Source organism: Oreochromis aureus, linkage group 16 (assembly GCF_013358895.1).
Source record: "Oreochromis aureus strain Israel breed Guangdong linkage group 16, ZZ_aureus, whole genome shotgun sequence".
Lineage (NCBI taxonomy): Eukaryota > Metazoa > Chordata > Actinopteri > Cichliformes > Cichlidae > Oreochromis > Oreochromis aureus.
Genome location: NC_052957.1, coordinates 16,096,456 through 16,119,644, shown reverse-complemented (window position 1 = coordinate 16,119,644; position 23,189 = coordinate 16,096,456). Strand labels below are relative to the sequence as shown.

Below are 23,189 nucleotides of genomic sequence, written 5' to 3'. Positions count from 1 at the left end.
CAGCGTACAACGAACATTTTTATTTAATTTCTACTTCTACAAGTTAATAAAAACATCTAAACACTGGAATGTTATAAAATGCAGGTTTTAAACTGCAACTTCTGAACAAGTTGTTAGCTGTAAACACAAAGACCGGATCATTTATATTAGACGCTCCTGAAAATGTTACAGATCTCACATCCTGAATGCTATTCAGTGCCTCTGGAAGTGCTTTGCGCTGTCATTTAAAAGCCGAGCTGCGCTGCATCCTTCACCACGGAGTTCAAGGCACTGAGATCTCTCAAGAGAGAGGACACCCCCACACAATACCACAGATCCCCAGAGCGGTCTGCAGGAGCACTGAAAGACTCAATCTCCACTCCCTCTGTGGCCAACACTCCTAAACAAAGAACAATTGAAGAGAGAAAATAGGTGTGAATGGAAAGAAAAGAAACACTGGTGAAGGTTACAATTTAGTTCTCATAACTCAGGGCCAGCTTTCATCTAAATTCAAACTCAAAAACAAATGTGCGTAAAGAAGCAGTTGAGGAAAAACAACAAGAATGCATGCTTTGTTTTCAGAGAGACAGTTTAACAGACATGCAAACTATCTACCACCAACCTAAACTTTCCATTTAATTGTTCTGAAGTGAGAAACAATTCTAACTCTTTACATTGTGTTGAAGGTTACTGCCTTAGCCTCCAAAACTGATGGAACTAAAGGAAGTTAAATTAAATTAATTTGTAAAAGACTGAAAAGAAACTCAGTTACTGATTGTGAATGTTGAATATACATTTGAATATACGATGAGGGACTGTTTGTGCATTCTTTCTAATGTCCAGTAGGTGGCGACTCTATTGCACTACTGGTTTGGACCTGCTTTTTCTCTCTCTTAATACTTTGTTGCATGGATTCAAACAAGTGCTGAAACAAACCCATATTGATATGATAGAATTGCACAGTCGCTACAGATTTGTTGGCAGCACATCTATGCGTCCACCATGTCCCAAAGCTGCTCTACTGCAATGAGATGTGATGACTGTGGAGGCCATTTGTGTACAGTGAAATCTTTTATAATCACAGATTATAGTTTTGATGTGTACATTTTCTTACCAGCCAGTGAGGACAGGAGTTGAGGATTCGCAGGGGCCTTAAAGAAGAGCAGATTTCCAGTGAGAGAGATGGGCTGTCTGAACACGCTGTTGCACAGCTCCAGGAGGACAGGCACTCCACCTTGAACTGAACCGCTGGCTTTATAGCTGCAGCCATTGGCCGCAATCTCCACCTTACACACGCCTTCAGCGGCCCCGGCAGATGCACAGTGGGCCTGGTTAACCTGAAGAAGTTGAGATAAATGAAAAAGATTTATTTGACATATATTCCACTTGTTTTTCTCATCTTGTATTTGCCTGAATAAATTGACGGTGTACCGTGATTCCAGTTTCCTTAGCTAAGCTCAGCGCGTTGATGAGGTTCGGGCAACATCCTGATTCATGATTGAGTAAACCCACCAGCACAGCTGAAGTCATGTAACCAGTGGAGGACTTCATGCAATCCCCTGGTTTGTAGAGCAGAGTGCAAAAAGCTTTTAATTACAGGCAAAATATTTTAAAGTAAAACTGTTTTAGAAAAAAAAAAAAGACAAAAGAAACTACACAGAAATGATTTTCCTATAATAGCTTATAAACCCACATGACTGATTTGACAATTTCACTGTGACACCAGCAGAGGGAGGAAAAACTGCTTCCTAATATTTTTCCTTCCTATGAGATGAACTCTCCTTGAGGTTGCTTGGTTACAGGAAACTGGTTAAACCAGAAATGTTACCTTGAGTAGTGATTTGAACATGACTGAATGGTTTCTTAGACGCGCTGAAAGACTGAAGAACAGATCCAACGGCTTCTCCGAGTTTAATCAGTTGCTGCGACTCCTGGGAGAATGTGCTAGCCAAGACCTGAGCATTTACCTGCACAAGGAGAACAGTTTAAAATCTGTTACAAAATCATTCTTTTTTTTTTTTTAAAAAAAGGTTATTACTTATTTTAGGGGTTTTTTTTTTTTTTTACCAATACCCTCCAAATGTGATTAAACTGGATTATCAGCTGATACTGTTTCCTGCTCAGTCGTTTCTTTGTATGTATCACCACTGTTTGCTTTATGTTTTTTGTACAAAACAAACAATAAAATATATCAGTTTTAAAGCTCCAGATGTCCAACATGCAGCTGTCATATTCAAGATAAACTGCAGCACTGAGGGCACATGGAGTAAAAGAAATAAAGAAAAATTTAACTCACAAATTCCTGAGACTGACGGTTTTCTGCGAGCATTGCTCGCTTGTCTTATTTTCAGAAACAGTGCTGCATTTTTATTTTTTATATTCTTCACAGCTTTATAATCATCTGCTTATCTGATAATACTTGACTTATTCTGTCCATTTTGTGCAGATGAAAAGTGAAATGATGCATCAAATTCCCCCTCTATGGCAAATGTGGACAGAACCCGAAGCAGAAAGCCTGGCTTAACAAAGAAAGCTAATAACCACTGCTGTGATATCCATTAGGTTCCTGTTTTCTTCTCACCTGCTGCAGGACAGTCTGTAAAACAGTCCACTACTTCCTGTACAGATAACTGTGGGTATGAAGTCTGATTTGTTGATAGTGATGCTTTGGAAGCTTGAGAATATTTAGGCTTCTTTAGCGATTCATTTTACACAAATCCGCCAAACAATCACTTCAGTAGCCCTTTAGCAAATTTATAACTCTGGTCTGAGGAGTTATTTTTTAAAAACAGTATTAAGAAGAGCATGTAGGACTTACTGCTCCAACCAGGTTCTTTCCCTTCACCATGTCCACGATCTGCAGGGCAATGTCCTCCCCACAGCGAGCCTGAGCCTCCTTCGTACTGGCTCCTAGGTGAGGGCAGCTGATGACGTTGGGATGCTCCACCAGTGAGTGGTTCTTAGGTGGCTCCTGTAGCCAAAAACATAAAGACAATGTGAAATTTAAGCAACAACATCTCTTTAATTAATAAAAAAAAATCAAGCAAGCAATTTGACAAAAAGAAAAACCTCCACAAAGACGTCAAGGCCTGCTCCTCCACACTGTCCAGACTCCAAGGCTCTGAGCAGAGCCTCCTCATCGATGATGCCCCCTCTTGCACAGTTCACGACCTTCACGCCTTTCTTGCACTTGGCAAAGCTTTCATCGTTAAGGAGACCTTGGGCACATCAATAAGAAATTCCACATCTTGCTGATGGCCTTTGCACCACCGTTATAATCGACCGACATATGATTGGTGTTTAGCTCACCAACAGTAGAGGGCAACAGGGGAGTGTGGACAGTGATGTAATCACACTGGGGCCAGAGCTGCTCCAGAGACATCTGTTCCACCCCCCAGCTGGCTGACACCTCTGGAGGAGTGATTGGATCATAGCCAATAGTCTGTTAAGGAGAAAACCACCTGTCATCTTTTTATGCCTGTTTATTTTAAATATCACAGTAACTGTGAGCAGATATTGTGCAATCGTGTGCTGACCTTCATGCCAAATGACTGCATCCTCGAGGCGACCTCCTTTCCTATTCTTCCAAGTCCGACTATTCCGAGCACTTTGCCGTACAGCTCTGCGCCCATGAACTGAAAAATCGGAAGCAAAACAATGACCCACCTCCAAAACTCTGAATGTACACAGATCCAAGTGTCCCATCTGATTATTCACAACTGAGTGGACAATGGAGCCAACCATGCAACAGTAATGGCTTGATGCTCCCAGTGCAAACAGCCGTTCAAACAGCACACTGGAGAGCAAGCGAAAATGCTTTTACCTTCTTGCGATCCCATTTCCCTTGCTTCATTGACATCGCTGCTTGTGGCACATTTCTGAAAAGAGATCAACGTAATAATGGAATATTACTGCACTTCAATTAGAACCACAGAGCTTCTCGGCAATTGTTCAGAAATGACATGACTCGTCTTGCCTTGAGAGGCTCATGAGCAGAGCACATGTCAGCTCAGCAGCACTGATCGTGTTGCCACTCGGCGTGCTGCAGAAAAACACAGTTATAAAGTAAAGTTAATGGTATACTGGAACTGCACAGTGAACCAAATCTGCATTTAAAGTGGAGACTTACTTCATGACAATAATGCCCTTTTTGGTGGCGGCAGGAACATCTACGTTGTCCACACCGGTCCCAGCTCTTCCAATAATTTTGAGATTATTAGCAGCATTGATAACATCAGCTGTTACCTTGGTTGCAGATCTAACCACGAGGCCATCATAGTCCTGAGATTCAGAAAAAAGCAGAGCTGTTGTTCATTTTCTGTTTTAAATCCACCCAATAGTTCACACAGAGTCAATGGGTGTCAGTTATTTTGAGCAGCATAAAAACTGTGAACCAGTCAAAAATCCTATGCCAGGATATGATATACGAAATAAATAATTCTCATTAATTCCTCATTTCTAACACTGATCTTTGGCCTGTTTTATGCCAAATGATTTACCTCTGTCCAACCAGAAGTGTTACAAGACAGGTTATAGTGGTTTTTTTCCCCTGTTACAATGTAACATGGACTTCTATAGTTTCCCATTGCCAGGGGGACACCTGTTAACCATGCAAATAACTTTTTTCCACAATAAAATGTGATTTTATCTCTCTGTCTGTGTCATGTCATGTGCCATGACATGTCATGACATGACACAGACTTTGTTGGTCAAAGCTTGGAGAAGGCTGTGTTGTGTTGTTTCAGGTGCCGAGTTCTGGGTTTGAATCTGCCCCAAGACCATTCACTGTGTGTCTTTCCCCTGCTCCCCGATTTCCCTATCTTCTTTCCACTTTCCTGTCTAAATACAGACTAAAAAGCTAAAAACAAAACAAAAAACAAAAAACAAAGATCTTAAAGAAATTTTTTTTTTTAAAAATGGTTGAAACTGCAACAGTCAAAACTGATCAGGCTGCAAAATGACATCTGACTGATAACTGATAACGTTGCTAAATAGTTGTCAGCAGAGTGCCAAACAACATCTGCTTCGTGTACACACACTACTATTACCAGATGTCATTCTTATTAACTAGAAAGAACACTTTTAAGCCACTTATGTTGATCTTCATGTAAATTCTATCCCATTTGTTGCATGGTGATTTATTAGCCTGTACTGCAGCCAGTTATTAGATCAGTTAGCTCAGTGTGAGAGATGAACACTTTGAGTTGCCCTTGTGGTATATATTCTTTACTTATTTTATTCTATAGAACAAAAGTATAATAAATAATTAAACAATTCTTGAACAGAAGCTTTTTCTTGCTAGCCCAACAAGGATGTACAGGCATTATTTAAGCAATACAGCCAGCCCATTTTCATTTCAGAGCTTTTTTTTTTTTTTTTTCAATTTAAGACTAGATGCTGAGAAAATACAGCCATCCAATAGTCATTCAACATTGAAATGTTTATTGAGAAAAATAAATTTTTAAAAATAAATACACTTTGGACTGTGGGGGCTCCAAAAGGCCCACAGCCCCAGGGTGTACAATAATGTTAAGACACCCCTGCAGGGGCCTCATGTCATTTAGGGCACCAGAAGTTTTAGAGCCAGCCCTGTGCAATCCATTCAGCTTGTATGAGAACAGCTCATCATTTCTAATCTGACAAATCGAATTTGTTCAAATATTCTCAGACATACACACATTGGCACTGTGGAGAAAATGTGGGATTAATGGAATAGTTTGGGTTGGGGGTAGAAGCGGAATCAATGGCCGCCCGATGCACTTGCAGCAGATAGGAGGTCGGACTGTGCGGCAATAGTCACAACACCACGAATGAGTTGCATCAGCTTCACAATGGGCGGTACTAACCGAATAAATCAGTTTTTAACTGGCTGTCGGGATCATTTAATTACACGTGTCAGGTTGAATTGTGTTACGGAATAAAAAATGCCAGCTGCTAGTCCGCAAAAACTTTTTTAGGCGTGCAGCGGCATATGCGCACCGATTAGAGCGAAAGCGCCTTTAGACTAAACTTTATAGAAAGCTGCTTGGTAGGAAGAAAAAACCCCGACAGCGGGTGCATGTGAAGAAATTACGCAATATAACGCAGAGTGCCATTACTACCTTTATCTCCACGATTAATTCATCCTTAGTCATGTTCTGCTTCTCCGTGACTCGGATGCCATTTTCCTCCAGAATAGCCTTGCAGCGAGGGTCGACACTTTCACTGATCAGCACGGTTTTGATGGAGATCGGGGCCATCTTGGTATTTTCTCTGCGGGTCGCTCGCTGGTGGGCCACCGGTGGGTGCTGAGTGATCTGGGAGAAGAGATGGATGGATGGATCGGGGAGTTTTTTTTTTTTTTTTTTTTTTTTTCCCTTCTGCCGGTTTTGAATGGTTGTCTCGGATTTAAGACGCCCCCTTTCTACGTGGATCCGCCTCTCCTGCACCTCTCAAGTCAAATCCTAACAATGCATACTGGAAATCCTGGAAATGGCCTGCATTCAAAATAAAAGTGCAGAAGTACTCTAATCTGAGGCTAATACTGGCTTTTCGTTAGAAAGAATACACGTAGTGCTGGTTCAAGGTTAGCAACAGCCTCCTGTTAAACTGGATCAGCGTTATTTATAATTTTGCATATTTGTCACATATACATGTAAATACAGAAAGCATTTTTTAAACCACAATTCAAATTATTAAGTGAAAAAAGCTATTCCTAAAGCTGATATCTACTTGTGCCACTCCTGGCAGCAAGAACTGCAATAAAGCTTTTGTGATAACTGGCAATGAGTCTTTCACATTTCACATGGAGGAATTTTGGCCCACTCTTCTTTGCAGAAATGCTTTAACTGAGCCACAGTGGGAGACGTTTGGTGTGAATAGCCAGTTTAAGGTCAAGTCAAAGCATCTCAATCACAGATTTGAGTCCGGATTTTGATTTTGCCATTTCAAAACCTTCCTTTTATTTTTTGGGGGACATTCAGTGGTGGACTTGCTGGTGTGCTTTATATCACTGTCCTGCTGGATATAACCATGTGGCAAAATTCGCAGCAGAATTCGTGGTTCCATTAAATACAGCAAAGCCGCCACAGGCTATCACACTACCACCACCATGCTGACGTGATGTTTTGTTTTTAAATGAAATGCTGCATTAGTTTTATGGTGGTCAGAGGGCCCGGTGGCGCCAGTGTCCGGCAGCCTCGCCTCTGTCTGTGCGCCCCAGGGCAGCTGTGGCTACAATGTAGCTTACCATCACCAGTGTGTGAATGTGTGTGTGAATGGGTGGATGACTGAATGTAGTGTAAAGCGCTTTGTTGTTTCTTTAGATTTTGGAGGAAAAACTGCTGTTTCTTTAGATCTTGAGAGCTTTTAGCCTTCTTCACATTGTCAGACAGGTTCTATTTAAGTGATTTCTGGATTCAACAAGTCTGGCAGCAATATGGCTTAGTATTAGCTAATGAAGCTTAACTTTCCAAAATCAATGGTTTATCACAGTTAATTCATTATGCCTTTTCATATAGGGCCAGGCTTGTAAACCTTTTTCCCTCGATAAATAAAATCCTCATTTAAAAATGTCTATTTACTTGGATTTCATTTGGATAGGGTGTTTTATTTTGTACATACTTTTATTTGTCAACTTTAGATTTTCTTTAACTGATTGCTAGGTTTTATTTTATATGATGGGATAGTTTTATATATATAGCAAGGTAAAATATTGTAAGTTCAACAGAGCAACAATGACTTATTAAATGTAATACAGGCAGTATAGCAACTATTAGATGATATTAAGGTTACTCAGTGTAGCTTATCCATACACCAGTCCCTACTTCGAGACTCTAAACGATGCATAGTTTTTAGTTATACCAGGTATAATATATGAATTGTGCGCTGTACAAGTTAGAAAAAAAATATTATTCTTATCTCCGACGTTCAGTGAAACTCTGGTACAAAATGAAAACAAATTCTAATCATGAGGTATTGATTATGCTTATTTCTAGATCCATATTTTGTTTCTCAGAGTTTACCAGCATAGCCTTGCATGAAACACAGTTCAGAATAACCTTCAAAACTCTATCAAATAACTGAGTTTAAACTATAACAGCTTAAACATAAGTAGCAAAGTAAAGGATCTGAGAGATGTGATCACCTAAAGATCAAATTGGTCCATAACTGTCCCCATTTAACAGTAAGTTAGGTCAGGTGAGTCTTAATTCAACAGACACTGTTCATCACCTGACTCATTAGGCAGCACATGACAGGCCATGTTCCACTGCTGGCTCAGTAAATTTAGCACATCTGTCATGGTCACACAGCTGCAAATGCCTAAAGGACCAGATTTTACAATGGATTTCATAGACCATTACTTTCAGTTACTCTTTTAACATTTTTTTCATAACTACAAGCTTTATCAGTGGGCAAATTTTTGACACATCAGAGTAGTAAAAGCACCAGTTTTACTATGGCTCAGTTCTACTAACTCCCAGCACGTGAATCACAGGAGGACTCAGCCTGAAGACTCTGCAATGAGAAAAACTTTACCTGCTTGTTATTTTTAATAAACCAAACATTATACTTCTCAGCGTTCTGGTCTATGTTTGTAAGAAAAAAATAAAAGTACAAATGTGGTGCTTAGAAAAAATTAAGTTATAGAAGTATATCACGTTATAACGTGAAAAGTTTATTGTTCTAACAAGATACTTTTCATGTTTGTACAATATACTATCATGTTTGTACAATAAACTTTTGACGTTTGAACAATATAATATCACGTTATTACAATATGCATAATTATCACGTTCGTACAATATAAATATTATATTGTACGAACGTGATAATTATGTATATTGTAATAACGTGATATTATGTTGTTCAAACGTGAAAAGTATATTGTACAAACATGAAAAGTATCTTGTTAGAACAATAAACTTTTCACGTTATAACGTGATATACTTCTATTTTTCTTTTGCCTGGGTGGCAGCTCTACGCTTCCGTAATTGCCTACTAATTTGAGAAAACAGAGCTTTCTCTCTGTGTTCACATACTCCAGGCTAATCACTTCCTGAGCCCCGCTGTTCCTCCGAGGGCTCTGCCTATCAGTATTCAGAGGATGATTCTGATTGGTTCCGTCATTGCCTGGATACCACGCAACAAACGCAGGCTACGTAGAGCGGACAGTCTGACGAACGTCAGCTTACAACTATAATAAAATAAAATAAAACCTTTACTTTGTTTTTTGTATTTGGCATTATTTTCTATAATAGTAACCACTCCATCCGATAGGAATGGCAGCGGTGGTTCTGTACGGCCGTCGAAGAGGAGCTAGTAAAAACGGTGAGAGCCAAACAAACATTTCAAAGTTTATTCAGTCTAGTTATATAGTTAACCTTTGCTACCAGAAGAGCCGTTTTAAGCCATTATTTGAACCAAAAACTCTAGATGGAGCCGAATGTAATGCTCATTTATTTAAGCTATTTGTTTGTCGAGGCTATTAGCCTATAAGTGCTTTTGATTTTAAAGTCTTTCCAAGATCCTGCTTCACTTCACTTCAACCAAGAAGTACAGCTATGAAAGTCAGTTATTTGACAAGTGGGATGTTGTGGTTTCTTCTCTATATGAGTATAATATCTTATAGGGACCTAGTAGGAACCTTGGTGTGATAAGTGGTTGCTGTAGCACATGCTCCAATGGTAATTTCTTTATTAATGTGTCAGCAGATGAAGCCATTAGAGCTATGCAGCCACCAGACCTCCGACATGTTACTGTCTTAAGCAAGGCTGAATGGCTGAGGATTCAAGATGAACTGAGTGGGGTTAATAAAGAAGAGACGAGAATAAGAGAGGCAGCTAAACAGCGAGAGAACCTACACCTGCAGTCACAGGAGGTGGTGAAACTTTGGCCTGATACCCTCCATGTAAGTTCTATGTTGAGAGATATTTCCTAAGATTAAATTTATACTATTAAAGTCATGTGCACTTGCTAGGTTGAAAAGAGCTGGAACATAAAGGCAAAAACACACTGCATCCATATGTCTTGTCACAGGGACAAAGGCTGAAAAGGCTGCAGGAAAAGAAGATTCGAAAGGAAATTGAGGAGGAGCAAATGAGACTGGCTGATTTAGAAGAAGCAAAATACCAGGAGCAGAGGCGGAAGGAGATTATTGAAAAAGCCAAGACTCAGCTCTACTGTCAAACCGACAGAGTCAAAGGACTACATGTTAGTCTCGCTTATGCATTATTATGCCACTTGAGTATGAAACTGCACAATTTCACCTAACAAATGATTACTACTTCCTCCACAGAGTGCACTCCTGCTGACAGAGGTGCTGAAGGAGAGAGATGCTCAGATTGAGCTTAAACAAAGAAGAAAGAGTGCCAGTATAGATGTGGACAAAGCATTTCTGCATATGGTACAGACTAGAGAGGATGAAGCCTTGAAACAGGAGCAGGAGAAGGCACTGCAGAGGAAGCTTGTGAGACAGGTTGCTGCAGAAGACCTAAGAAACCAGTAAGACCTAACAATCAGGCTCCAGCTGTATGTGTTAAGAATTTAAAATCCCCAAAACACCACAACCGCAGGACAATGACAATTATATGATTACTTTTCCTCAGAATAAAGGAAAATGAGCTGCTGAGAGAGCGACAAAAGCTGGAGAGCAAGAAGGATGGAGACGAAATCCAGCGTCTCCAAGCGCTGCATCAGCTGGAGCGAAGGATGGAGGCAGAAAGACAAGCAAATCAGAAAAGAAGCCTCATGCAAGCTCACCAGGTAGGCTCTTATTTGAATCTTATCTAGTATTTATTTCACTGGACATTAAGTTTATTTAATGCATTTTACAGGAGCATATCACCAACAGAGACCTCATAAGAGCCACAGATGCTCAGAAACAGGAGGCTGAAGAGGAGCAAAGGAAAATGTTTCTCTCTACTAAGCAAAAAATCATGAAGTTACGCAAAGAAAAAGAAAAAGAACTGCTTAGGTAAGACTGAGTAAAACAGTATATATCAATAAATAGCTCTGGATCAAAGTATCTCCAGTGCTAAATCTTCTTAAATATAATGGATACTCGTATGCATTTTCTTCTATAGAGAGGCCCAGACACGTAGAGAAAGGATCATAAACAGACTGACGGTCACACAGCAGGAGCAAGCTGTCAGCGAGGAGCAGAAGATCGCAAAGGCTGTCGCAGAGAGGGAGGCGAAACAGGCGCAGCAGCAACTGGAGGAGGATGAGAAGAAAGCTGAGATGTTGAAGTCCATCAGTGTACACAGAGAGCTAATGGTATCTCAAACCGAGCATGAAACATCCAGTGTGTTTCCTCTATATATATATCCTCCAATGTGTCTTTTCTGTGTAGAGAAATCCATATTGTTGCTCACAAAATTTCATCACGTCTGTAACGCAAACTGTTTTACCAGAGACAAGAGAAGGAGGAGAAGGACAAAATAGAGAGGAAGAAGGCCCAAGAAGCACTGCAGGCCAAAAAAGAGGCTGACAGAATATTTACTGAGAAGCAGCAACGAAAGGTTAAGAAAATCAGAGAAGAAGAAAGAGAGGTGCAAGACTTCAATGCTGTGCAAATGGTAATGTCGGCCAAAACGTAATAAGTTTTGATCAGAAACTTTGCACCTTCTTCACTGAAACTCTTTTGCCTTTGCCTTGCAAATACAGGCTGGAAAAAGTGCCAGACTTCAGCAGCTGAGAGAACAGGAACATGAGTTTGAAGCGAAGAATGCAGAACTCATCGCTGAAGAGGAAAACCGCTTCCAGCAGTATTCACAGCAAATCATCAACGCTGCAGCAGAGGCTCAGCGAAACGTGTTTCCACTTTGTAAAGCTGCGAGGGAAGGGATCGGAGGTGGGTCCGGTCCTGTTTTTAGTGGAGTCAGGCCAAGTTACCTTGTTCAGGACCGCACTGGAGCTCAGATGCCCAAATATGTCTCAGTGGCCACCCAGAACATCAAAAAGCTTCACGAAGCTGTAGATATTCAGGATGCCAAGAGAAGACTTGGATTCACATGGTGATAGGTTACATCCAGTTTGAGTGCACTTCCAGAAAGCAGGTTCAGTAAGTGTGAGTTTGTTAACTCTGATATGAGGGAAAGACTGTTCCTGAATCAGGCTGTGTGAACCTAACCTGCTTGCTATCAGGTTTCATGAACAAACTCTCAAACCCCTCCTACACCTGAACCAGCCGACACACTAGGTCTCACATCCACATCCCGAACGCTCTAATGTCACCTGCATTTTGTCCCGGTCAGATTTGGAAATCAAATGTAAAATAACATAGGACTCCAGCTTCATATAATGAAGATTCAAGTATATACATACAATCACTTAAATCTTTTAATAAGTGTTGTTGAAGGTTCTATGTATTTTAACTTCACAAGGCCAGGCCTATTAACTTCTCATTAGTGAACATGTTTGATTACAACTGGAAGTTTCTGTTTGCCAACATAGAAAGGATTTGTTTGACAGCACTCATTGGATTGACCAATACATTCCAGGATCATAGCTTTCTGAAAGTCTGGACCGCAGTCCTATTGAAAATTTGTGAACTATCCTTAAAAAAAACAAATTTATGCCAGGAAACCAACCATTTTAAATGAACTTCAGCTTGTAGAGGTGCAGCTTGAGGTCTGTTTGAGGTGCAACTTGCTAAGGGACATTTAAGCAAAGATTAGCTGGGGTGTATGTATAATTTTGACCCTGTGTGGTTTAGAGAAATCTAAATGAAATTCAAACAGTTTGTGTTTTTTTTAAAGTTATTAAAGATGTATGCTGCACAATCATTTCAACCTGTAAAAAGAACAGTTCAAAGAAATCAATAAAAGCCCCAAATTATCATGATGAGTGTAAACTGCACTGTATATTTGAAGCTGTCTGTGATTATGACTAAGTGGACAAAGCTCTTTTCTCCCATCCAGTTCTTTAATATAAATGTCACTGGACCACGCTAAGATTCGTATTAGTCCACTGGATTTTAAATAGTGGCTCTGGTCTTTATTTATCTGTTGCCATGGTGAATCCTAGTATCGGAGGTCCACTGATGATGGCCTACGAGCTGAACTCAGAGAGAACATACTCAGGTTTTCTGGGACTGAAAACTCAAGAGTTAATCTGCCCAGAGGTTTTTGAACCTGCTTTCAAACATGCTAAAAACATGTTGATACTGATTGTGCCTGCTTACTCTCCCTGTGTCCAGGGAGCCCATGTTGTATTTAATAAACCGTAAAGTTTTGAAGGTTTTAGTCATGGTAAACATCCACTAAACAATGAGACCAGTGGTAAAAAGCCATCATTACCAAGGTTGAGACTGCCATGGCTTATTTCAAAATATAGAAATCTTTTGTGGCCCAACCTCAACTTTAAAGACAATTTTGCTCATTGTCCAAGTTTAAGATATTCTCTTTGTTTTTTCATTGGTTAATTTTGATCTTCTGATGATTTTATTTACTGGCTGATAGCCACTGCTCCCCTTTAGTTCTTGACAAAATACAAGTAGAGCTGAAGTTCAAAAATAGATCAGAAACAATAGCGGTATAATAACTTTTATCTACGGTCAGTGATCAGGAATGAATATGTTCTCATACCACTGTTTTGTTGGTCCTTTGCTTTTAAAATGTGAATATTTAATGGCAATGTTAAACTAATATATAACTAATATATTGAGGAACAGAAGAGTGATTCACTTTGGTGTCTCAATGCAAGAAGGTCCTGGGCTTGAATCCACTAGCTCATCTGAGCACAGGTAACCATGTGATGGACTGACAATCTGTCCAGTGTGTGCCCGTCTTGCTCTATGACAGCCAAGATAGGCCCCAGCCTTCCCACAACGATATAGTAACTCAACCTCTTGTGCCCTACTTGCAGTACTTTCATAGCCCACTAGGGGTCCATGACACAAACTGTGGGAGCCACATGACCACTGCCCTGAAGGGAAAGGGCTACACTAAAACGTTGCTGCTTTATGCTGACTTCAGCGTGGTTAATATAGAAATGTAGTGTAGTACATTAATCTTTTTGTGGTTATTGTGAAGTCATAATGTTCTTCTTAAACAACAATGTTTTAAAGAGCTCAAACAAGGAACATGCTTATGTGCCCCAATAACTAATATATTGCTCTGAAGTTCGGAGATGATCCAAAGGAAACTTAAGCTTTTTCATAATTAGAATGATCTTGAACTTTGACCTTTAAGCACTATTTACTAAAAGTGCATTTTATAATCTTTACCCATATGATTTCAGCCAATTCTGCTTCAAACTTTGGCTATATAAACTATAAAACTTGAGATTTTAAGATACTGAAGTTTCACTCTGCATGAATGGATCAATGTGACATTGTGGGGCATTGTATTATAATACAAAAAGTGTGTTACACAGCCCTCTCTATGCCCTTTTATATAGTACTTGATATGGTTTCTAGAATTTGTTTTTTAAGGTCAACTTTAACCTTGGGTGCTAAGAATAAGGGTGCTTAGCCAATTTTGGTATTCATGTCCCCCAAGGTCTACTATATATTGAAGGTTGAAGATTAAACATTTTAAGGAAAAAAAATAAAAATTACATCAGCTTAGCCGTTATGGCAACTACAATCACACAAAATTTGAAAATGATATCTTGAAAACTGGACACTAGACTAAGACAAACAGAATTCATACTCCCTTGCTTTGAGGGGAGCAAAAGCACATCACTCAGAATTTGTTATTTGAAATGATGGAAAGATGACTCATCCAAACCAAAAATAACCTCTGGGAACTGATTTCCACTGCAATGACAGAGTGATACAACCACTAATGACTCACTAAAAGGTAATAATTCAGTGTCACTTTTCCGTAATAACGGTATCCCTTAACGCCGATGTGACTGGGACAGCATTTACAGAATAAAAACAAAAACAACTTAAAATCAAACAGAGCCTTTTAATTCATCAAACACTCCAGCAGTTCTTAAAATCAGTTTGAACCAAACGGAACAGAAACAAACTGCTTTTATCTTATACTTAACAGCTTGGCATTAACATTTTCTCTTTCAACAGAATTACGGGTAAATGGTTAAAAAACAAACAAACAAAAGAAACATCATGGGTGTACACACAATGACAAAAAAGAGCATGCAAGACATGAGTGTTTTCTTCCAGGCTGATTGACATTAAAATAACTTGAGTGAGGAGGATACCATCAAAATCTTTTTTCCCCTCTGTTTAAAAGTTTTTAAAAAAAACTGAAATCAGAGAAAATTTAAAGTCAAGACAGAATTACAGAATTTACCACATGATGTAAAATTCAGAAAAAACCAAAACAAACAACAACAAGAAAAAAAACAACATGAAAAGAAAACCTGCCTCCAGTCTGACTTCACGCGATTAAATAATGTAAGATTTAGAAGAATACCTGGTACATTTACAGCCCTGCCAGTGCAGTACACACACTTTGTAGTTACAAATCCTTTGTTTCTAGAATGGCTCCAAAACGTCAGCTACCAGTTAACTGTGTTACACACTCAGTGGTGGACAAACTCACAATCCCCATAAAGTCCAAACTTCAGCCAAAGGTTGAGGATGCTACAGTTTGCACCTGCAGGTATGAGCCATTTTATTTAAGGTCTTTTCTACAGTCTCTGTTATCTGAATACCACAGTTATTTAACAGTCAAGTAATTAGCTTTGAGGAACCTTTTACAGTCATATTATCTTTGGCAGAACTGTTTATTTTGTACTGTATGAGGACTGTGATTGTGCCCCACTGTAGATGGAATGCTGACGCTGTGTACTACATGTACACCTTAAAAAATAAGAACATTATCGCGCGTTTAGTTGCTGTCAGAGCTGGAGCTAGACCCCGACCGATTCCTCTTGCTATCATTTCTATCTTTGCCTTTCGTACTGTCTGGTCTTTGGCTGGCCGGGCTCCTTCGGTCTTTGGACTTGTCTCTTCTTTTAGAATCTGGGCTCCTATGACTCTTCTTTTTCTCTTCTCTGTCACTCTCAGAGCTGCTGCTACTGCGTCTCCTCCTCTGGCCGGCAGCCTCTCTGTCTTTGACTTTTCTATGAGAGGATCGATCCCTGCTTTGGTCTCGCCTGCCGCTCCTGCTTCTCGAGCGCCTGCCGCTCCTGCTTCTCGAGCGCCTGCCGCTCCTGCTTCTCGAGCGCCTGCCGCTCCTGCTTCTCGAGCGCCTGCCGCTCCTGCTTCTCGAGCGCCTGCCTCTGTGCGAGTCCCTAGCCTTACTTCTGTCTGGGCTTCTTGTTCGATGTTCTTTATCCCGGGATGTTCCTTGTCTCTTACTCTCCCTTTCACTGTTGTGTCTTCTTTCCCGACTCCTGCTGCGCTCTCTGCCCCTCTCTCTGTCCTTCTCTCTTTTTTCTTCTCTCTCTTTTGATGCTGAAGTCCTACCTCTGTCTTTGTTTCTGCTGCTTGATCTGCGCTCATCCTTTTTGGCAGCTCTCTCTTTACTTCTGGACTTTGTCCTGGTTCTCTCACCATTTCTACCTTTTGTGTCTTCTTTATGCTTTTTGTCAGACTCATGACCCTTATTTCTGTCTTTACTGTGATCAGATTCTGCCTCCTTTTCTTTTTTATGAAAATTTCTATCTTTGCTCCTTGAGCGACCTCTCCTCTCATCACTTCTGTGCTTGTGACTCTTCTCTCTGCTTTTTGACCTTTTCTTTTCTCGGCTTTTACTGCGACTATGGGATTTATCTTTTTTCTTTGCCTTGTGTTTATCATGCTTGTCATCCTTCTCTACAGTATCCTCTTCCTTACTTTTAGATCTATGAGATCGAGTTTTCTTGTCTTTTTTACCCTCAGTTGTATGTTCAGCCTTTGAACTGGAAGTCCGTCTCTCTCTTTTCTGTGCTTTAGCAGCCTCATCCTGACCCTCATTCATGTCACCTCTGTAAAAGAAATAGTAGAAAAAGAATAATAACAATAATAAAATTTAGGAGCTAGACAAAACATCAATTTGGCAGACAAATTTTTTTTTAAAAAGTACCTTTTCTGTTGTTTTGTTATATAATCAAGTGCACATCCACTCACCTGCCACTTTATTAGGTACACCTGTTTAACTGCTAATATATAATCTGTCAATCACATAACAGCAATTGAGTGTATTTAGCCCACCTGAATACTGCTAACCATGCCTGTCGTTTTATGAGCACAGTGTACCCCATGTTCTGATGGCTGTTCCAACAGAATAATATGCCATGTCACAAAGCTCAATCATCAAATCATGAGTTCACTGTACTCAAATAGTCACCACAGTCACCAGATCTCACTTTTGGGACATGGTGAAAGTTCATCATGAGCGTACGGCTGAAAAATCTGCAGCAACTGTGTGATGCCATCATGTCAATATGAACCAAAATTTCTGAGGAATGTGACCTGCACCTTGCAGAAGAACTAATACAGTTCTGAAAGTAAAAAGGGGTACAACTCAGTACTAGCAAGGTGTACTTAAAGAAGTGGCCAGTGAATGTACATGCACCATGTGATATAATGTTGATGCCTGCTCAGTAACCCAGGTAATTTCATCTGGATGCAGCATTTTTAGTGGGAGAAACATCTCACTCAGCTAAGCGACTTCTTCAGCTTCTTCAACTGGGATATCATGTGATATGTGAATTTTATTATTAAGTATGCACCATATACCACATGCAGCTCTATGGTGTAGGTCAATAATATTCATATTGAGTATGCATTTGGGATTGAAAATATTTAATTTTTCTAACAGATAAAACTCATAGGACGAGTCAGAGTGATGGAAACCACCTCAACACAACATGTGCATATCTGAAACAAAAATGATTTAGTAGGACTCTCCCTGCCCTGCAAAGTAATTCTGATTAAGGGTTTTGGACAGTGGTCAAATTGAGTTATGTCATTTCTGAGGGGGGAAAAAAAGCCACTCACATGGCTCATTTATGAATTAAAAAATAAAATGTCTGTCACATCTTTATGTATTAAGAGTTTCAAAGTTATTGTAATTCAAAAGAAATGGCTTAGGCCCTTAAAAGTTTTAAAAAGTGTTATAGAAATGAAAATATTATACATGTTGGAAATAATATTCATGTTTTTTCAGTGGTCACTGCATTTTACCAACCACTGCATTTTCTGTGGTCATCTCAGGTACAAGGCTCAAGACTCAGCACGTTCTCCGTTTTATGACAAACACTTCATCTCTGCTAGGTGCACAGTAGAGGTGTCAATATTTACCAGCTTAGGAGGAAATGGAGCTAAAGCTGCTGATTGGCAGGATCCATTTGCAGTGTTCACAACCTTTTTACTGTCCTTTCAATTGCTTTATATTTTTTAATATAAAGCAATGCAAAGACTGTAAAAAAAAAAAAAAAAAAAAAAAAAAAAAATCATACATGCACACTTCAATGTATGATTTTTAAATCTGAAATATGGAGCCCAACAAAAATTTCTCCTCAAGAGCTTTAAAGTGGATTACGTTAAAAAAAAAAAAAAAAAAAGTCCTGCCTACAGGGAACTTCTTCAACTTTACAACATCTTTGAGTTTAAGTGATATCATCTTACCTGTCACCCTTAATCCATCGCTCTCCTGTGACTGCCCTCATCCTCTGACGCTGCATCTCCTGTCGCCAGTGTGGGGGAGTTTCACTGCGCCGAAAACGATCTCTAGACCTTGAACGAGAGCGTGATGGGGTCCGGTATCTCTAAATGGGAGAAACATAAATCAGCATCTTCAACATGTGCATAAGTAAAAACAAAACAAAGCTTGTTATAAATTAATCTTGCTGTATGACGCAAAGTGTGCAAAACGTTTGGTCCACCTACCCGTGGACCCCTGCCTTTTATCTTCCTGCCAGATCGAGTCATCACGAGTCTTCTGTGATATGTTGATTGAGAGTTGTAAGCTGCGCCAGTACTGTAGGGGAGGGAAGGCGTGAAAATGAACAGACTGTATTACTTTTTGATATTTGTGATATTGACCGACTCTCAAACACACCTTTCTCTTGGTCTTTCGTCTTTATTCCGCTGATCTTTGTTAACCTCCTCCTTTGACTTCTGGGCCATCTGGGGACTTCTCCTCATAAGGAATCGATTTTCAGGGATGGGTGGGATTTCTTCAGGACGCACTGTAGATGTAACCAACTCGTCTTGTTCCTTCTCTTCAGCGCTTTCAGCTTCTGATCTGTAAAGATTTTGTGGGTCAGTAGCAAGACACTTGGTGCCATTTACACAGCAGACAGTGAAAAGGTGAAAATAAATGAAGTACTTCTTCTTGTCCTCCTTCTTCTGTTTCTTTTTTTGCTTCTTTGCCTTCTTTTTCCGCTTCTTGGATTCTTTTTCTGATTCTTCGCTCTCGGAGGACGACTCTGAGGAGCTCTCAGAGTCACTGGAGCTACTGCTGGAGCTTGATGAGGCCCTCTCCTTCTTTTTTGCATCTTTTTTTGCTGCAACAATATAAACAGCATTATTACGATGACCAAAACTCATTAAAAAAAAACAAACAAACAAACAAACAAAAAACTTTGAATATACTTTATTTAAACACACCTTTAGATTTGGGAATGAGCTCTCCACAGTTCAAAACTTTCACCTCAGCGTACGGTCGGCTGTTGGGGTCCGTCTTCTGGCTCTCCATGGTTTGAATGACTTCTTGGCCAGAGATCACGTGACCAAAAACCACATGCACACTGAGAAAATAAAGTGGCAGCAATGCCTCATTACATGCTGCATGCATTGTGTATAACGGGATCAATTAATAATTCAAAATGTAGTTGGAAGGCACTTACCCGTCGAGATGTGGAGAAGGTTTTGTTGTTCTGAGATGTGAAAGCAGGACATTCAAGGGAAAAAAAAAAGAAGCATTTAATCACTTTCAAAGTCCAGAAATGCAACTAATAATGCACAAGGTCAATTACAGGTGGGAACAGATGTTGCTTACATGAAAAACTGGGATCCATTTGTATCTTTACCCCGATTGGCCATTGACAGCAGGTACTCCTTGTTGTGTTTGACTGCAAAGCTTTCATCTGGGGGGGGAAAAGGAGAAGATTGTACTGACATCTTGAAGCCAAAGTCAGTTTGGATAATAACTGACAGCTTTCACAGTGGCCTCTTTACCTTCAAAAAAGCCTCCGTAAATGGATTCGCCTCCTCTTCCATTACCTATGATGTCCAAAAAAAAAAAAAAAAATAAAACATGAACCATTGTATCACAAAAAAATCTGTTGACTCATCAGTAACACCATCTTTCCAAGTAGAATATAAAATTCACAAGTCCTGTAAACTCACCTTCACTGAAGTCTCCTCCTTGAATCATGAAGTCTTTTACAATTCGATGAAAAAGGCATCCTTTGTAGTGAAGCGGTTTCTGAGTTCCCTTCCCAATGCCTTTCTCACCTGGACGAAACCACAGATCTGATTAATAACTTGTGTTGTTAATTGTAATCTTTTATGGAATAGCTTTATTGAGTAAATTCATTCACCTGTGCAGAGACATCTGAAGTTTTCACAAGTTTTGGGACAGATGTCTGCAAACAGTTCCACCACGATTCTGCCAACTGTGAGGAGACAGATCAGAGAAATTTACTTCTGTGTAAAGTACAATGGAGCACACTGATCAGTGGTTACGAGAAGTGTGAATCACCGAGTTAATCATCACACAACAATAATCTCTTTCACCAAACAAGAAGAGAAAAAAAAAAAACAAAAACAACACAGACGAGATTATGTATCCATTCACTGCACTGTCAGTCTGTGAGTTTCATCATTATAATTTAATCCATACAAACACCTATTTTACAAAAGAACGGGTGTTATAGGTGTGGATAGGCGCACAAAAAGTAATTAATTTTTAAATTTACTAGTACACATCAAATGCCTCGATTAATACTAGGGACGATAAGATTTGTGATGACACAAGACTGCTCGCTTTCTTGCAGAAAATGCACAAAAAAAATAAATAAAATAAAATCCATTAGAGCTTCTAAAAGAAGTTTTTCCTGGTCTAGAGTTCAGGATCTGAACAGGAAATGGCAATAATGTTAATAAAAGGACTGTGTAGATGTGTGTAAGATGAACCCTAATGGAGCTTTTAAGCGATCGTCACTTTCATCTGACAATATAATATAAACTGGCATTGATGTAGTTTCAGAGTACACTGAGGCTATTTTCAGCAAATTTAAATAAACAGTGTGTAGTGTGCGTTTACTGAAACATTTAACTACCCCATTCATGTCTTTAAGGGCAGATTACACAGTACTGTTGAACAAAACTAAAGATTATTGCCTTCACTTGTCACATTTTTTGACATCCATTTTTTTTCCCTTTGCCAGCTGCTGACGAGCTTGTTTTGGTCAGCATAACTTCGTCTTCAGACTATGAATTAACGGTGCTGTTTTGCTCACCTGGTTGATCATGCAACCCATTCCTCACTGCAGGGGACTTGGGTTTGACAGCTTGCTGTCTGTCTCCTCACTCTCTTCCCACCCTCCTGTTTGCCCTGTTCTATTCAGTACAGGCAAAAAAAAAACAAAAAAAAAAAAACCCCAAATATTTTCTCTCTCGCCTACAGATCACTCAGGTCTTCTGAGCAGAGAATCTTTCTGCCATCTTGATAGATCAACAGCCACACAGACAAAGCTATTTATGTGCTGTGTTCAATCTATGATTTGCAACTGGGATAGACCATAAGAAAATAAACACACAGGGTTAAATGTGTGATAATGTGAGAGAAGACAGGGCTAGGTACTTGCAATTTAACAATGTAGGAATCTTGTGTGGTAAAAGCAAGCACAGAAAGAAAAAAAAAACTGAAAGAATACCTAAAGAAAATAAACCACATGTGTTTTCTTGGTAAACACACCACACAAGGCTTAAAGTACCAAAAAGCAGCCAGAAATTTCTCCTTCTTACCAAGTACATTGCTGATTCCAATGTCAAGGAAGCAGCGAGGGCGCTGTACCTTGATCCCCATGATCACCTGAAAATGAGAAACAAGGTATGAACACAAAGACGACCGAACATCGAACAACCCACAGTCTGACCATTAAGACCTTACCAGTAACTTCATTCAGGAGCAGAAATTAAACACACGGGTGGCTTCTTTATATGCAACATAAAAGTTCACTTAAGTTCTGTTCGCCTGTATGATATCAATACAAACAAAGTACCGATACAGTTACCATGCGACTTACAGCAGCTGCATTATCTGCAAATTAGCCTCGGCTAGCTAACCGCGCGATTAAGTCCCGGTCGACATGTTGCGCGGACAGCAGACACACAGTTTCATGCTTAAAAATAACAAATATCGACGCTTACACACACTCACTAACGTGGACCTTCACGTTACAGTTTCACACGCCCCCCCACCGTATCTGTTTAACGGCAGGCCTAGCGTTAGCATTAGCATTAGCAAGTCACCTACCGATAGCCGCAGACATGTACAAAGAATTTACTGCAAGAAGTGAGCGGTACATTTTCAGCAAGTTAAAACGGCGCATAAAAGTAAGACTGACGCAATAGTACATCACCTGGAAAACCGAAAATACCGCACCGTAAGGCGAGCAGCTCTCCCAAACGAGCAAAATGAAGTTTCATTCAGTGCTGGGCTCAGTGTTTTCTAAAGATGGCGCGGCGAGGACGTCAATGTGTTTCCAGAGCCGTGCACCGAGCAGCGCCAAGGGCTATTTTTACCCTGAAACTAGCCTGGCAGGCGCAAATGCTCGATTGGACTGTCGAATCACTTTCCTGCAATGACATAAAGCCAGTTACATTTGTCGCTTCATGTTGCTAAAAATTGTGACCACTTCATATGTATAGTTTATTGCGCAATTTTGTCTTGTTATATTGTATTTTATATTACTGAGCAATTCTACTTTATTTGAGCTACTTTGTTATACGGTCGGTTCAATCTTTTGGTTACTCTAAACAAGTAACATTTTGAATGACTAACAAATATTATACAATTTAGAAGCTCTTTCTGCCACTATTTTATTCATAAGACACATTACGGTTTAGCATCTTCAAACTTCGATTGGATAACTATAAATTTTGAGCATTTAATCATTTCAACATTTTAATTTACTCAAAAGTAACAAGGATTTTGACACATTAAGTCAAAACTTCGACAAAGCTTTGCCTGGGTAAAGTTTTTTTCCATCGCCAGAATTAAACTTCCATAAAATAAAACAAAATATGTTTTATCATATTTTACCTTTTTCTATTGATTGACTGACTGATTTGCAAGAAAATCATTTAAATATAT

The 23,189-nt window shown here is 39.6% G+C and overlaps 3 protein-coding genes across 6 annotated transcripts; 1 reads left to right on the top strand and 2 right to left on the bottom strand.

The window, feature by feature from the left end:
- On the bottom strand, nucleotides 1-6,334 carry phgdh (phosphoglycerate dehydrogenase). Its single transcript, XM_031743224.2, has 12 exons — nucleotides 6,081-6,334; nucleotides 4,109-4,260; nucleotides 3,956-4,021; nucleotides 3,803-3,857; nucleotides 3,516-3,614; nucleotides 3,289-3,421; nucleotides 3,049-3,197; nucleotides 2,798-2,950; nucleotides 1,808-1,946; nucleotides 1,411-1,538; nucleotides 1,094-1,316; nucleotides 1-379 (listed from the first exon to the last, which is right to left on the bottom strand). The coding sequence occupies exons 1-12, from the start codon at nucleotides 6,216-6,218 to the stop codon at nucleotides 225-227; spliced, it is 1,590 nt and encodes a 529-aa protein (XP_031599084.1). The 5' UTR covers nucleotides 6,219-6,334; the 3' UTR covers nucleotides 1-224.
- Nucleotides 6,335-9,107: 2,773 nt separating this feature from the next.
- On the top strand, nucleotides 9,108-12,892 carry ccdc173 (coiled-coil domain containing 173). Of its 2 annotated transcripts, none has more exons than XM_031743110.2 (9): nucleotides 9,108-9,288; nucleotides 9,672-9,868; nucleotides 9,997-10,170; nucleotides 10,256-10,461; nucleotides 10,566-10,722; nucleotides 10,794-10,933; nucleotides 11,043-11,235; nucleotides 11,373-11,537; nucleotides 11,626-12,892. In XM_031743110.2, the coding sequence occupies exons 1-9, from the start codon at nucleotides 9,240-9,242 to the stop codon at nucleotides 11,977-11,979; spliced, it is 1,635 nt and encodes a 544-aa protein (XP_031598970.1). In that variant the 5' UTR covers nucleotides 9,108-9,239; the 3' UTR covers nucleotides 11,980-12,892. The 2 variants fall into 2 exon arrangements, with proteins under 2 accessions (XP_031598970.1, XP_039455682.1); XM_039599748.1 differs by having other exon boundaries at nucleotides 9,669-9,868.
- Nucleotides 12,893-14,856: 1,964 nt separating this feature from the next.
- Nucleotides 14,857-22,577, bottom strand: ppig (peptidylprolyl isomerase G (cyclophilin G)). 3 transcript variants are annotated; one of them, XM_039600303.1, is made up of 14 exons: nucleotides 22,456-22,563; nucleotides 21,839-21,905; nucleotides 20,410-20,484; nucleotides 20,216-20,323; nucleotides 20,045-20,089; nucleotides 19,866-19,953; nucleotides 19,714-19,743; nucleotides 19,475-19,614; nucleotides 19,194-19,371; nucleotides 18,924-19,109; nucleotides 18,752-18,842; nucleotides 18,491-18,630; nucleotides 16,153-16,845; nucleotides 14,857-16,104 (listed from the first exon to the last, which is right to left on the bottom strand). In XM_039600303.1, the coding sequence occupies exons 2-14, from the start codon at nucleotides 21,897-21,899 to the stop codon at nucleotides 15,765-15,767; spliced, it is 2,175 nt and encodes a 724-aa protein (XP_039456237.1). In that variant the 5' UTR covers nucleotides 21,900-21,905; nucleotides 22,456-22,563; the 3' UTR covers nucleotides 14,857-15,764. The 3 variants fall into 3 exon arrangements, with proteins under 3 accessions (XP_039456237.1, XP_039456236.1, XP_031599067.2); XM_039600302.1 differs by having other exon boundaries at nucleotides 14,857-16,845; nucleotides 22,479-22,577; XM_031743207.2 differs by having other exon boundaries at nucleotides 14,857-16,845.
- Between the last annotated feature and the right edge of the window lie 612 nt (nucleotides 22,578-23,189).